General features: G+C 40.8%; 3 protein-coding genes across 3 annotated transcripts in view; all 3 read right to left on the bottom strand.

Annotated features, from left to right (window-relative positions):
* sucla2 (succinate-CoA ligase ADP-forming subunit beta) overlaps window positions 1-10,824 on the bottom strand; it is a 28,437-nt gene extending 17,613 nt beyond the window's left edge. The window contains exons 1-4 of the mRNA XM_084954946.1: window positions 10,697-10,824; window positions 7,617-7,806; window positions 4,520-4,619; window positions 106-268 (exon numbers count right to left, since the gene is read on the bottom strand). Of these exons, the coding sequence (XP_084811072.1) occupies window positions 106-268; window positions 4,520-4,619; window positions 7,617-7,806; window positions 10,697-10,780 (537 nt within the window). The 5' untranslated portion in view covers window positions 10,781-10,824. The remainder of the gene's footprint in view (window positions 1-105; window positions 269-4,519; window positions 4,620-7,616; window positions 7,807-10,696) is intronic.
* Window positions 666-4,511, bottom strand: LOC146371074 (E3 SUMO-protein ligase ZBED1-like). The gene is made up of 2 exons (XM_084954945.1): window positions 1,851-4,511; window positions 666-1,633 (listed from the first exon to the last, which is right to left on the bottom strand). Exons 1-2 carry the CDS (start codon window positions 2,921-2,923, stop codon window positions 982-984), a joined length of 1,725 nt encoding a protein of 574 aa, XP_084811071.1. The 5' UTR covers window positions 2,924-4,511; the 3' UTR covers window positions 666-981.
* Window positions 10,825-12,157: 1,333 nt separating the features above from the next.
* Window positions 12,158-15,731, bottom strand: med4 (mediator complex subunit 4). Its single transcript, XM_084908850.1, has 7 exons — window positions 15,608-15,731; window positions 14,809-14,875; window positions 14,045-14,215; window positions 13,632-13,689; window positions 13,440-13,526; window positions 13,224-13,355; window positions 12,158-12,845 (listed from the first exon to the last, which is right to left on the bottom strand). Exons 1-7 carry the CDS (start codon window positions 15,676-15,678, stop codon window positions 12,673-12,675), a joined length of 759 nt encoding a protein of 252 aa, XP_084764976.1. The 5' UTR covers window positions 15,679-15,731; the 3' UTR covers window positions 12,158-12,672.

Consider the following 15,731-nt stretch of genomic DNA (forward strand, 5'->3'; position numbering starts at 1 on the left):
TTGTTGTTTTTTTTTTTAAGGAAATTCATTTCCCCTGAACAGCATCGTTCTCAGCTGAGCAAACACATCATTTGGCTTCTTGTGGGTGCGCCTGTGTTCCCTCACCTGAAAGGACCTCTCCATGGTGATGGCAAAGTAGTATTCTCTGCGTGGGTACCTGCGCTCGCAGATGAACACCTGGTTGCAGATACGACCCGCCTCCCCGGTCTGCTTGGTGTACAGCTTTCGACCAATCATCTGAGATGAAATGTCTCGGGCTTCCTCTGGCCTGGAGATGAGGAGGAGACAGGAAATTTAAAACTTTTTAATGCATAACAAGTAAATTAGAAAACTTATGAAACAAATAGATAAAAACTAGGGCTGTCAAATGATTAAAATTTTTAATCAGATTAATCACAGCCTAAAAATTAATTAATCATGATTAATCGCAACTCGAAATATGACCAAAATGTGTGCAAACATACGGACAGATAGCGGATTTTTACACACTTGTTAGTGTTATTTAATGCTAAGACCACGCTGAGTGGCCTGCGTTCACTCAGCGTGGTCTGACGTAGGCTGGGTGTTGTGCTGGAAGCGAATTAATCACAGCCTAAAAATTGATTAATCGCAACTCGAAATATATGTGTATATGTGTATATATGTGTAAAAATCGGGACAGATAGTGGTTTTTAACACACTTGTTTGTTTTATTTATTATTAATTGTGAGTACAAGCAGTACAAGCAGAACAGGGCTTCAAATAATTGTGAGGGATTTTTACTGAATGTTTTCCACCCGTTTAAATCTAGCACATTGTTTTATCCATATACATCTTCAAGTTCACAGAACATAGGCCTAATTCAACAGGCAAAATAGAAAAAATCTCCAATCATCCTTTTGGGTAAGGTAGATTAGTGCAAAAAAATATGAACAACAGTGAAAAGTATTGTTTAAATCACATTCAACCATAGAACAAGCTCTAAACACACGGTCCTCTGGTCTACTCATCCTTCAGCCAGTTGCTGAGACAAACCAACTTGTCCACGTTCTCTGAGTGCAGAGCAGACCTCTTCTTGTTCACAATGTGCCCTGCTACAGAGAACAGCCTCTCACAGGGCACTGTGGAGGCAGGAGTGGCCAGGTATCTGCGAGCAAGGCGGGCCAGCTGGCTGTGGGCTCCTGCATGAGCTGCCCACCACTGTAAGGGACAGTCCTCTAAGGCAGTGCAGGGCTCTGCTCTGAAGCGCTGTATGGCTCTGTCCTGCTGTACCTCCTCCTCTGACTCAGAGTCAGAGTCCATCTGCAGCAGGCTCAGCCTCTTCTTGGCTGGACCTTCTTCTGCAGTGTGTGATCTTCTAGGAGAGTCTTCATGCAGCATGCCTGCCAGTGTGGTCCACACTGCTTCTCTGTCAGTCTTGGGCACACTGCGTAGGTCTTTAAAACGTGGGTCCAGTGCAGTTGCGATCTGGAGCCATGCATAGTTGGTATGTTCCTGGCGGGAAGCAAGGTCTTCCTTAAACTTCTCTTTAAACCTCACCACATATGCAGGGTCCTCATCAGTTACTTCCATGACACGGCGCAGGTGGCAGAAGGCTGGTAGAACTACAGAGCAGGAGACGTAGGCCTCTCCTCCCAGCAGTTCAGTCACATATCTGCAGTGGAATACACACACACACACACACACACACACACACACACAGATAAGACAGCAAATTAAAAAAAGCTTTTTAATACTAGGTAATATTAATAAAATATTTGATTTCATTTATTTTTTAAATAAGACATTTTCATAATAACAAAACTGATTTAAGATGTATGTTTGATACATTTAATCTAAACCTACAATTATGGTCACAATGACAGGCTCACCTGCAGGGCTCTAGAAGTGTCTCCAGTCTCTGGAGTTTGTCCCACTCTGGAGGCGTCAGGAGGACAAGTTTATGCTTTTGTTTATCCAGAGTCGCGGTTACTGCAGTTTGGTTGCGGATCAAGCGCTTCACCATCTCCAGCGTGGAGTTCCAGCGCGTAGGCACGTCCTGGGCCAACGGCTCCTGCTTGCGCCCCAGTGACACCTGCTCTGCGTTCAGCTCTGCTGTGTTTGCTGGGCTGTGCTTAAAATGGCCAACAATTTTGCGGCATTTGGCCAGCGCAGTGACAAAGCCACTGTCTGCGAGACTCACTGTGATGCATCTCTGTAGAATGTGCGCGGTACACGGCATGTGATTGAATGGCATGATGCGAGCCGCGGCGATCATATTGCGCGCACTGTCCGTGCCTACTGTTGTCACCTTCTCCTCAATTCTCCACCTGCGAGCAACAGTCTGGAACTGCTCTGCACAAGCCTCCGCAAAGTGCCGCTCTTCCGTTTTCATTATAGTCAGCGCAAAGGATGTCAGACCCCAGGCTTCAGTGATTAAATGCGCAGTAACTCCCAGGTAATTGTCATTACTCAATGATGTCCAGTGGTCTCCTGTCAGAGCCACGCATTCTGTGTGAACTAAAGCCTCTTCTTTTTTCTTTTTCTCCGTTTCATACAGTTCGTGGATTCGAATTGTTATTGTGCTTCTCGCTGGGGGCTTGTAGGACGCGTCCTGAGATGCAACCTTTAAAACATCCGCAAAGCCCTTGTCCTCCACAATGCTTAGCGGTCTACAGTCCTTTGCTATCCATTTGGCTATATTGTCGGTCAGTTTGTCCAAAGAAGACTTACCGAGTGGCCTGCGTTCACTAAGAGTGGTCTGACTCAGGCCGGGTGAAGCTGCTGCCCCGACAAACGCGTGTTTGGCATTAAGGTGGTATTTTAAGGTCGAATTTGAACGGTGAAATTGAAACTCTTTACTACAGTGAGTGCAAATTACAACGCGTTTGTTTATTGTCCCATCTATGTTCTTCTTGTATTTAAATTCCCCATCCAGAAGGCCATCCTGTTCCTGCTTCTCCATTTTCAGTGGCGCGGTAAACAAATCAAGTGTAATTATGGGAGCGACTTATCTGCGTGTTGCGCTAAATAGTTAAATATTCTAACGTAATTAATTCCAAAATTTAATTATCGCAATTAACGCGTTAATTTCGACAGCTATAATAAAAACCTGTAAGGACAATACAAACTAAAATTATTAAACAGCTACTTGAGTTTATTAACATTTATATCATATCTGTCAGCACTACTTTCCTGAGCTAGTCAGTAAGCAGGAGAATGAGGATGGACACAGTTACCAAGGTTGTAAGTGTAATCTGCTCCGTGTATTGTACGGTGCAGAAAAAGTCAATTTCCACTCTTTACAGCCTTTGTCCTCTAAACAACAGTATGCAAAGTCTGTGCAGTAACTTCTGAAAGATAATAGAACAGGCTTGTCAAACTCATTAAGAGGAAATGAATAGTCCAATTAATTATTTTGTTCTTCAGATGAAGTCTGGAGTTCATTTTCATCCATTTTTCAGTATTACTGCAGTTTGTTGCTGCCCCACTGGAGACACTTTGCCAAGTAGGCAGCATTTTCCAATTACACAGCAGTCAGCTGTGCTAAATAAAAACTAATGAAGCACTTTGATGCCTACAGCAGCTCAGATATTCAATCAGCACTACAATCTGTAGGCATGAGAAAAAAACTAATCCTACCTATTAGGAGCAGAGGCGGGGTTTCCAACAGCATATTAAAAGTAGGTTAATATAGTAGGAGACAAAAATGGGGGGTATAGAACTTAAGCAGCTGAAGCAGCTGTTGGTGAGCATCAGTCTGGGAGCCTAAGGCCATTGAAAAAAAAAAAACAACTTGAAATCCGTACATCTGCAGTGAGAGAGGTTAAACATTCAAGACCCCTCACAATTTTCCAGCAGTGGAAACAGCCCAGAAAATCCTAAGCAAGTGCAGACTCTGCAATGCTAAGAAACTACAAAAAACACAGGAGCTACATCTCAGACCCTACAGACCGTAGCTAGCATGTCAAAGTTCATGATAGCACAGTTGTGATGACTTCAAGTTTTTTACGTTATTGTTGCTAAAGATCTTTTTATGAGCTATCGAATCGCAGGCTGTTTTTCACAGACGCGCATAGAGTCATGGGAAAACATTCTTCAAATGACCGTATATTCACTACTCAAGGTAGGGTAGGTTAAATTGATTAGCACGTGAACATGGTCAAACATCATTAAGGTCTCTAAACACAGCACTGTTTCTTCATACAGAAGGAGCTGAACTCCCTGGTGTCTTCCACCTCCCTCTTCATTTATGTGTTCTCCTCTCCTCCTTTCTGTGCCACAACATGATGAGGAGCTAGGGTGATCGTTATTTACCGTTATCTCTCCTACAATCTTTCCACTCCCATGGCCAACACAAACATTTCCTGCTGATCCTGTTTCATGTTAATAATCTTAAACATGGGTTTTACTGTGAAGCAGCAAAACATACTCTTTGGTACACGCGTAAGTGAGGACAGGATTTTATCTAAGATGTGTTTACATATAGACAATCGTAATTTAGCTGATTTGTTGCCAGTAACGACTTATTTTGTTTAATTATAAAGGGTGGGTTACTTACGAGTAGACGATCCTCACTCCTCCCTTTAGTCCACCTTCAAACGTCCCCTTTCCTCTGCCGCCAGCCAGAACCTGAGCTTTCACCACAAGGTCCTTCGAACCTAACACACACACACACACACACACACACACCAATTACACACTGTGATATTAAATGCACTAAATGTCATAGTAACTAATCAGTTACATGACAGACCGGCCAGAAATGAAGTTTGTACATTGTTAATAATCAAGTAAAAAAATATCCTGGTTCTCTGTTAATATTTACACTCACATAGTTCAAATGTGTGTTTGCTGCTTTGTTCCATAAATGTACCAATCACTGCTCTACTTCAATTTTGATATTAACAGAAACAGACCTCAATTTGTATTCTTTCTGTAGTGACACAACGTTTAGATGGACTAATTTGATCTTATTCTCCTGTCACGCATAAACAATATGGCCAGAGGCTTACAAGACACCATGAGGCTTTTGCAATAATGGCTGAGTTTAAAAGTGAGAGGAAGGACTCCAGTTGGCAACTAACGCACGCTTGACCGTTTCAAAAATATGCAGTGACACAAAGCTCTGGGTCATAGTTGAGTTTTATTTGAAGGTTTGTTCACAAGTTTGGCTTTTGAACCAGTTTTCTTCAACTCTAGGTGGCAACTTATCACTAACTGTGCTAATGTTTCATGATAATAGTTAGTTATATACACATTTAGCTTTAACTTCCTTAAGAACAGCATGGTATGCTGTAGCACACAGCATGTTTCAGTTTTTTTCCATTAATTAGTACTTTTGTTCATTTTCATCAATACACAGTTTCATTCTGGGACTGGGGGGGGTGCGTAGCTCAGTTTAATCATTTCCTTTTATCTTATACTTGGCCTTGGCACACCCTATCACAGTTCATCCTCTGTCTCAAACAAGCTCTTTAGAGCAGTCTGTAAAATTTCTTAAAAATTTTGATGAAATTAGAAAAGTGGAGGACAAAAGAAGACGTGGCAGCAGCCAGTGGAACCACTCAGCCTCCTAGCAGATACACCTAACGTATCAAAATTTTACATCGTCTTATTCTTGAGTTAGTACATTCACAAATGTGGGCGTGCAAGCCTCCACAGAAATGGTCTCAGTCAGGGTAGCTGTCAAGGAGTCATTCTTAAAGAACATAAACAGCAAAATCAGACAAAAGCTGTACTGAAAATCAGTGGCAGCAGGTCTTATGGAGAGATCAGTCCAGATTTTACATATTTGGTTCAAATCATCATTAATATATACAGGGGAAAAATACAACAGTGAATGTCTACAGCCATCTATAGAACATAGTGGAGGCTTCGTCATGTTTTGGAGCTGAATTTCATCCAGGGACGCAGGAGATCTTGTCAAATTGGTGGAATCATGAGAAAGTACCATCAGATTTTGATCCACTGCAAATTAACATCTGACTATCAATAGCTTCATTATCAGCATGACAATGACCACAAACACACTGCCAATGCAGTGAAAGCATGCCTGTATGGACAAACAGACAGTGGCCTCCCAAGAGCACAGACCTTAAAATTACTGAATCAGTGTGGGATCATCTTGTCAGAGAACAGAAAAAAAATGTCAGAAAACATCCAAAGAAGAGTTTTGAATGTCCTTCGACAAACCTGGAGAACAATTCCTGAAGACTACTGAAACACATGACAAGAAATCTTCCTAAGAGAGTTCAAGCTGTGCTGAAGAATAAAGGTCTTTATACCAAATTTTGACTTTCAAGCTTCTTCTTTTTGGCTTATATACTGTATTTCCATGTATGATTGAACATGTGTCAATAAATAACTCCAAACGCTTCCCATTTCCTAGCAAAATAAAGAAATTAGGGATGGCTAAAAACTTTTGCAACATACTGTATATGCCCCCCCCCCCAAAAAAAAAAAAAAAAAAAAAAGCAGTAGAGGAACAGCTTAGCTAAACAAGTGTTATCATATCACATGTCTCCTTACTGATAGAGGAATATAACTTCACACACAGGCAAAGTAGGAGTAACATATGAGGAGAAAAAAAAACATGGCATGCAGCTCCTTTCATGTTATTTACAATGAACAAGAAACAGGGTGTGTATTGATTCCAACAGGTGCATCTTCTTTCTATCCAAGAATTGTGCACGCTGAGTGTCAACTGATACCACTGAAGCAGAAGATGGCTATGTATAGACTGGGTGTGCGAGAGAGTCTTTCTCTGTCTGTCTCACTCTTACACTCACTCACGCGCACACACACACACACAATGTTAGAAAAGCCTCCAAGTGGCATTCAGATCCAGAGGGGTGAAGAAAGAGTTAGCAGCATAAATGGATAGTCACGCCACTGGGTTTGTCAGAGAGTAATAGCGTGGTTAAAGTCAAAACTTTCATTCCATCTCTTTAAATGCTTTCAAGTCTAATGCAGAGCAATGGGGTCAAAATGTTTAACACCTGCATCTTTAAAGTTTTTCATTTCAAACATAGCTCTAAAGTGCTCTTCTTGCTCATATAAGACCAACCAAAGAAAATCACCACTAGTAAATCCACAACAGTGGCTTGTTGGTGGACCATTAACAGATAAAACATGCATAATACATTCATAACACTACTAAAGCACACTGCATTTAACGTGGTAGCTAAATTCAAAGGTCTCCAGACTGAAGTTTGACAGAACAGAGTTTAACTACAGCGACTCCAAATGTAAGACTGCTGTACTTAGTCAAGTTTGTGAAAGTGATGGCTTATACAATATGAGATTGTTTGGTATAGAAACAGTACTAATGTAATTTGGCTTCTTACAGACAAGGTTGTATTATGATTTATTTAAAACGTTAATGTTGCCACAGTCAGTTCACAATCAAAGCATTTGAAGTTTAGCCTGCTGGGTTTCTCAAGGCTTCTGTAATTAAATGCATATACAACATCTTCAAATGTCAGTGCCTCTTTATCCATTAAAGTGTGAAGCTGTGCATCTTGACTGAGATTGGACATTATCTTTAAAAATCACTTAAATTGTTCTAAATAACAGAACCACAGTTTTTGTTTTTTTGTCCTTGAGTAAAGGACAGTGAAAGTGAACTTGCTTGTTAACGACTTGTTCAGCATTACCAATCTGCTTGGCCACAGTGTACGCCTCCTCTGAGGAGTTAGCCACCATGCCGGCCGGCACAGAGATGCCGGCCTCTTTCAGCAGGCCGATGCTCATGTACTCATGTAGCGAGAGGTTCCTCTGCTGCTGCTGCACGTGAGGGGGCTGGGACACATGGCTGCCAAACAGACCTGAAGAACCACCAAGAACCTGAAGGGACAGAAAGAACAAGCACAGGAAGCAATGAACTTAAAACCAGTACATCTACCATCTTCAAATGTCAATCTAACCTACAAGTAAACAATCTCTTTTAACTCAAAACAAGCGGACACATCATTGTGTTGTCTTTTGCTCAATATTGCTAGAGCAACATGTGAAAATCGCAGACACTAAACCCACGAGATAAAATTCCTACAACACAAAACATAACCATCCTTGGAGGAAGAGAGAATCGTTCACAGTCCGTAGGACCACAAAAGCAACACTGGAAACTTCAGCAAGGATGTGAAACAAAGTGTTACTCAAAGCATGTCAGCTGGGCATTAGACAATCACGTTTATTTCCTCAACTAAATCAGTGGACCAAAAGAAAAATCCAACCTTTTATTTTTGGTCAAGAAAAAAAAAAAAAGAAGACGACTGGCTGCTTTATTAGGTACACCTGCTTCACATATTTACTTATTAACACAAATATCTAATCAGCATTTAGGCAAATAGGCATGGTCAAGACAACCTGTTAAAGTTCAAACTCAGTATCAGACCAGAGACATAAAGCGATTTAAGTAACTGTGACGGTGGAGTGGTTGCTGCTGCCAGACGGGCTTTGTCTGAGTACCAGAAACTGCTGATCTGCACCTCTAGGGTTTACTGAAAAAAGAAAACATCCAGTGAGTGGCGGTTCTCTGGGTAAAAATGCCTTGTTGATGTCAGAGGTGATAGGAGAATGGTCAGCTGCTTTGAGCTAACAAGAAGGCAACAGTAGCTCCAATAACCACTCAGACTAAAGCAGCAGAAACTCACACCAGGTGCCACTCCTGTCAGATAAGAACAGGAACTGAAGCTCATCGAAAGCAGTCAACAGAATGATGATTCTGGATTTTTGCTGTAATATTCAGATGATAGCATCAAAGCTGACCGTAACAGGCTCCATCCTGCCTTGTTTCAATAGCTGAGGCTAATGAGGTGATATAATAGTGTTGGGAATATTTTCTTGGAACATTCTGGGGCCTTAAGTACAAACTGATCATCATTTAAAAGCTCTCACTGTACTCAAATGGCCTCCACGGTTACCAGATCTCATTCCAACAGAGTACCGTTAGGATGTGATGGAACAAGAGACTCACACCATGAATGTGCAGCTGACAAATCTGCATCTGTGTGATGCTCCATGTCAATATGGACTAAAATCTCTAAGGAATGTTTCCAGCCACTTGTTAAATCTGTGCCACGGACAATTAAAGCAGTTCTGAAGGCCAAAAGGCATCCCCCCTGGTACCAGTATGGCGTACCTGTGACTGAAGTAAGTGTTTAGCTAAAACAGAACAAGAAGAACTAAACCTGTCATGGTTTTTGAGGTTTCAGATACCAGACAATTAGTCAAACATTACTTTGTTCTGTTACCTTTACACACTATATAAAATTATATCACAAGCAAAAGCGTGTGTAAACAGACATTATTAACTCTAATAGGTGTGCACACACTATCAAGATTATAATGAACAGAAAAAAAGGGAGCAACTGAAGACTTTTTGTTGGCTACTCAAGTAAGACTTTTAAAGTCCCTCTTGCAACCACATAATGTGTAACACATGTATTATTTCACTGTTACACCATCCAAAATGAAAACCCAGAACAATACTGCAATTAAAATATACATTATATCACATTTCCAGATGGATAACTCAAAAATTCCTATTGATGAATACAAATGTAGGCAAACGGAGTCCTGACAGGTAGCCTAAAAAGAATGAAACAATTTAAAGATCACCGTTCTTTTTCGTTGATCTACATTACACCTTTCAACCATCTTTCAAACCAGTATCCTATAAATTTTTTAGCTGAAAACATGCTAATATTTTGTCACTAAATAGCGTATTCCGAGTTTTGAACAAAAGAGCTGAATTCAGTGCTTTTAGAGAGCTTCAACAACCTGCAGATACCTTTTTAGTAAAACAAATGTAAAGCTTTGCTGATGTTATTTTGACACATTCTGTTCAGATAAGTTTTACAAGCATTTCAAACTTGCACCTAAGATGACACAAAGACTTCTGTTAAGAATGCTGATACGTTTTCCACCGATAAGACAAAACACTAAAACCAGCTGTTTTGTATTGTGTAGGTCCTCTTCATGCTTCCAAAACAGCTCCGGACTGCCAGAGCACAGCCATGAGACCACTGAGTTTGTCCTGTGGTGTCAGGTGTCTGCAGCAATGTTTAGGCTGGAATGTCAAGACCCAAAGCCTCTCACCAATACGACATAAATAACGTAATTCTGCTCAGTGTAGAGTATTCAGAGTTTTGCTGGTCAGGCTCTATCTTATGGGGGCCCTGGTGTAATGGACTCCCGGTTGAATTGCGCGCTCTTCCCGGTTAGATCTCTTCCGTCATTTTATCTTGCTGTTCCCCCCGTTGTATATTTACAGCGTATCTCTGCAGTGAAAGCTGTTTATGCTTCCGAGCCTGAGCGGATTTGGCCAGATAACTTCCCAAGAAGACCCAGTGGGACAGATGCCACGGGGGAGGAATAGCTGGGATGGAAGCTGTAGCAGCTGCCGGTGGAGGTCACTGAGCTTCACTGAGCATATCCTCGACCAAGAATGCCGTTCACAGCCACACGAAGTGTACGGCTACAGAAAAGACTAAGGGCACAGTGATTCTTTGGCCGTTTACTGCTTAATCTGCAGATTTGACAGCCGGCCATGCTAACTATGTGCTAGTTAGCGTGTTAGCCAAAATAACGGAAACTCAATCGAGTTGTGCTAATGTCAAATTTGACCCTGTCAGATTCGGAGAACTTTCAACCCTCGGGGAAGGTGTGGTGCCATAACAGACACATTCCACGAAAGCCCAAACGTTGTCTTCCGTTGTGGATACACACTTACCTTACAAGCGGAGCTAATAGTGTTTCTAGCCCCTGAAGTTCTCAGGCTAGCCGTCAAACGGCCGCAAATCAGGGACGTCGCCATGTCTCCCTCTACAGCAAAGTGGATTGAACGCGCATGCGTAGTGCGATTCCAAAGACGCCCTCCCCTCTGGTAATTTCAAATGCTGTCGGAACGTTCAGTGCCATGAAAGGAATGTTATGGCCAAATAAAAAAAGAAAATACATACATATAAATATATACATACACACATACACACACACACATATATATATATATATATATATATATACTATTTTTGTAAAAACTAGGAATTAGTATTTTGAGAATAAAGTCGAAATGTAGAGATTAAAGCCCTCTACAAAGTGCCTTGCGTAGATGAACTAGTAAAATCGTACTTCATAATTGATTTATGTTACAAGTAAATTGTTTATTTTTAACCATAAACACAATGTGCAATCTCCACATTTCGCCTTTTCCCCCTCAAAATAGTTTTTCGAGTGTAATGTCAAAATTTCAACCAAAATCTGAAAATGAACACAATTTTTTATTGTTTTTTTTTTTTAATCTGGCCCTATTACTACCATTGTACAATGCTTAGGATGAAGGACTCAGGGTTAGGGTAGTATACTGCTGGTGTGTGTTCAAATATCTGAAAATATGCGTACTTACTTTAAAGAATAAAAATGAGCATTTAAAAAGTAGCTAAATGTATTCATTTGTTTTAAATATCCACTTCGTGCCTATTTCCCCTTTTCATAACACTGCAAAAACTCAAATAGGCTACATCACATAATTTTAATAGCATACTGCAAAAACAAATCTTTATTTCAATCTTTAACCATAGTATACAATAACATAGTGTTTTACAGTGAGCTCCTGAAGGCAGCACTATCATTGCCTCAACATACTGTAAATAAAGACTCCTTCCGCCCTTTAACCTAAATAAATACAATTCTTAGTGTCAAGTATAAACTTGTAAATGAATAAATGAAGTCATATCTCATGGCTCATTTAAAAAACAACAACATGTAGGCACCGTGTTGCACTCTGACATTAGTTCCACTTGTATGTAACAAGAAATGAAACTTTTTCTACCCAGTGCTAATTTCTGGCTTGTATCTCTATTATCTCCTTAGCTTTCCACTCAAAAAAGTAATGTCAAATGCAAGATGGCCCTGATGTACTTATTGCTCTTTTGCATTATGTTCTACTTCCACTTCCAGTGAGAAATAGTGTTCCAGCACGTGTCAGTTCAGATTTTCAAAGATTTGATAAATAAAAACATACAGCCAACACCTTGCACCATGAAATGTACTGAATCGTAATGGATGAGATGACCTCTGACTGTATCTGCTTCCATCTAATGCTGTTCAGGAACATTTGAAAGTTGGTGTTCCTAAACATGAATAACAAAACAACAAATCCACAAATCCAGACACAAAAAGAGTAGAAAAAAAATTGTATTCAAAAAGTATTTATTTACAAGACTGAGTATTTACAGGCATATTTACACAACTCATACTACACTGCAAACATTCTGACCGTGATCAACTAAAATTAGACATCGATTCTCTCACACACACAGTGTCACCAAAGAGCAAAAGAAGGCAAATTATTGTCTTTGTTTTCTGAAGGATATTCTTTGGTCTGTCTTCTTTCATGTAGGAGTCCAGAATGACACGTTCATTTTTGCTAGTTCTAGTTTATACAGTAGTTTCACTGAACTGTATAATAACGCCAGTTAGCCTGGTTCTGTCCAAAGGGAACATAATCCACCTACTAACACCATAAACTCACTAATATTCAAAAAGGGTACATTTAAAAAAATCAATTTCTCAAAGGCACAATAAATGACTGAAGCTGAAGATGCCTGCTCAGATGTTGCTCGCTGGTGAGCTTTAAGTCGAACAAACAGACACGCGCACACACACACACACACACGTCTCAGCATTTCTTGACTCTGAGACACGCTTTTAGTCGGAGTCACTACTGCTGCTGGAGGAATCTGTGGACATGGCCTCTACATCATCTTCATTCTCCTTGTTGTGACCCGGAGGCTCCAGGCCAAAGTCATTGCCGTGGTGAGGGGGTAGCATCCCCACTGAGACATCAGACGACTGCCACGGGTAATGAGGCGTCAGGACGTCTGAGGTGACACGAGAGAAAAGTGGTTATTCTGTGAAATGCCAAACACTGACTGACACTACTTATCTCAGCCTCTCTCTCAGCTCCCTTATATAGTATCTGAAAGCTGGTACTTTTTGCCAAGTTTCTTATGTTACAGAGCTTGATGTAGATGCAGTCTGAATGGCAACAAATAAAACCTGTGTTCAGTGTTTATACTTGATAAAAAGAAAAATAATGGATCCATCCTTTAACTTTTTAAAGGATGGATAAGGATGGATAATGATAAATTGATAAATGATACATTTTGAAATCACCGTAACAAACCTCTGACCTCATCTAAAATCTCTTTGCCAGGAGGCATGGGTACTCCTTCCTTTAAGTGCTCAGCTGAACTTACCTGGTAACCTCCCAGCAGCTAACGCGTCTCCTGGCAGATGACCGTTCACACCATTGGTGGACAGGTTGGCCATGTGACCAAGCATCCCGCTACGCATTTCCAGGTCGGTAGGGTACGGTCTGCGTGGATCACCTGTCAAGTATGACAACAGTGAATGAAGCTGAACATGAACTTTTACCAACACCCAGTGTGAGATACAGAGAGCCTGGCACATACCTGGCACCCAGTTGAGAGGAGCACACACAGCGTTACTGGCACTGATTCTGTGAGCATACTTGATGATTTCTTCTGATGAGATGCTACCTGCAGAGAACATGTAAACAGTGTCAATTTATGGGCAAGCCATCAAAGAGAAAAACAGCCATCAAACATAGCTTTCACCAGAACGTGTCGGGAGTGTTCCCTCACCTTTCCTGGCTCTTTCGATGGATTTCAGTTTCTCTTTTGCCTGGTAAACAGCAGTGGCCTGAAACAGATAGACAGAAATATATCAATCCTCTTTATCACTTCTCACATGATATTAGGATTTAAAGAAGATGTAGTTTCTGTTTATTATGACTATTCGTATGCTGGCCTCATTATTTTAAACCTTGGCCATGTTTAATATAAACATCTGTAACACGGTATATCAGAAAAAGAAGAGAATCATAGGCCCCTTTACATTACAATAGCAACACTATAACCCTGAACACCTCTGCTGTAAGAGCACAGTATCAGCTACACCAGCATACTTAAAACATTTGAGCATTTATTTCAATCTGTCAGTGCTGCCCTGCTCTGGATAATAAAAAAAAATACAACAAGAGACAAGCCAAACCCACCAGGATGTGTTCTGCTTCCTTCAGTTGTTTCTGGAGCTGCTGGATGTCACTATCTCTCTTCTCCACCTCCTTCTCCAGCAGTTGCATTTCCTGGTGAACCTTCCCCTGCTGCTGGGCCACCTCCATCAGCTCCTGAAACTCCTTGTCCCTCTGCACCAACAGCTCCAGGATCTTATGGATAAAGCATCAACACATTCTGTTATCAAAGATTTCCTATTTCATACGCTTCATACAGGTTAGTGTAACTAACTAAAATCACTCATGTCTAACACAATAAAAGGTTCAAAAGTTATGAAAGATTTATGGACGACAGAAAATCAGTTGGAAGGAACTAGATATCTTCAAATGTGACAGCATTAAAATTAAATGCTTAAATCTAAAAAAATTATGGTTAGCAATTAAGCACAGGTTTGTCCTTAAAGAAACAGTGATCCTGTATCAGTGATCATGTCTCACCAAAACTTTAAAACAGCAAAAAACAAAAGACTGTGCAAATCCACAAAGAACTTGAAGCTCAAGTACCAGAAACTGGAAAAATACAGACACCGAGTGGCAGACAAGTATCAAACTGGACAGTGTTGCACAACACTGACCAAATATATAGCTGGAGACATTTTAGAATAGCTGCCACATAGTGAGACTTGCTTCTAGAAGGCCTTTGATCACCACTAACCCTAGGACTATGCATGGTCTGACAGTCACTGTGATGGTCATTAGTTTGTTTAAATCTCTGTGTGTCGACTAAAGGCTGAGTGGGGTGTTACCTGCGTGTCCTCTCCAGGTTGAGGCATTTTCTGACTCCTGGACAATGCCAGCATCTCTATCAGCTCCCTGAAATGAACACACACACACACACAATTAAAAATGGTCAAAAACCACATTTTAATCCAACAAATCAATTTCTATGTTTATATATTTATTTACTTTTTAAAGCTCATACTGATGATCGTTTTCTGTACGCCTATGTTCGCTTTGTTTCTCTGATTAGTCATTTTGGCCATTCTTGTGGTAGTTTCCTTTTGAAAGTCTAAGGAGCTTGGAAAGAAAAGCGCCTGGACTTCTTTGAGTTGCTTGAAGACGTTTCACCTCTCATCCGAGAAGCTTCTTCAGTTCTAAGGGTCAAATGGTGGAGAGTCCCAGTCTCAAAGAAGTCCAGACCCTTTTCTTTCCAAGCTCCTTAGACTACGATGACCTGGATGACTGAGAACCTTCACAGACATATTTCCTTTTGAAAATGACTATTAGCCGTAGAGTGTAGTACCTACAAACTCTTCAACAACCTTGTTTTATAAAATGGACACAGAGTCTTCTAACTGCTAACAGTTTCCAACAGAAAAATTAGAACAGTGTTTCAGGTTGTTTCAAATCCCAGAGCTCGTTATCTTTCTTTCAGAAAAGCCGTAGGCTCGGCCAATGAGCGGCATGTCTGCTAGTAATCAGCACAAACTGGGGGTGCTAGTTCACGGCTCCGAGTATTTTATCTCTTCACAGATAAAATACTGATAGCTTACCAAACAGTTTACACGAGACACGAGAAAACGCTCGCACGAAGTTTAATTTTACCTGGATAAAACCTCCAAATCATCCAGCACAGACAGTAGTCTCTCCTTCGTCGATTTCTCCGCCGCCGCCATGTTTACTTTTGTTCCTCTGGTTTGCGCAAGACAGGAAATGACGTTCCAAAATC

The sequence above is a fragment of the Perissodus microlepis genome, chromosome 16 (genome assembly GCF_051167445.1).
Source record: "Perissodus microlepis isolate ML-2025 ecotype Zambia chromosome 16, ASM5116744v1, whole genome shotgun sequence".
Classification (NCBI taxonomy): Eukaryota; Metazoa; Chordata; class Actinopteri; order Cichliformes; family Cichlidae; genus Perissodus; species Perissodus microlepis.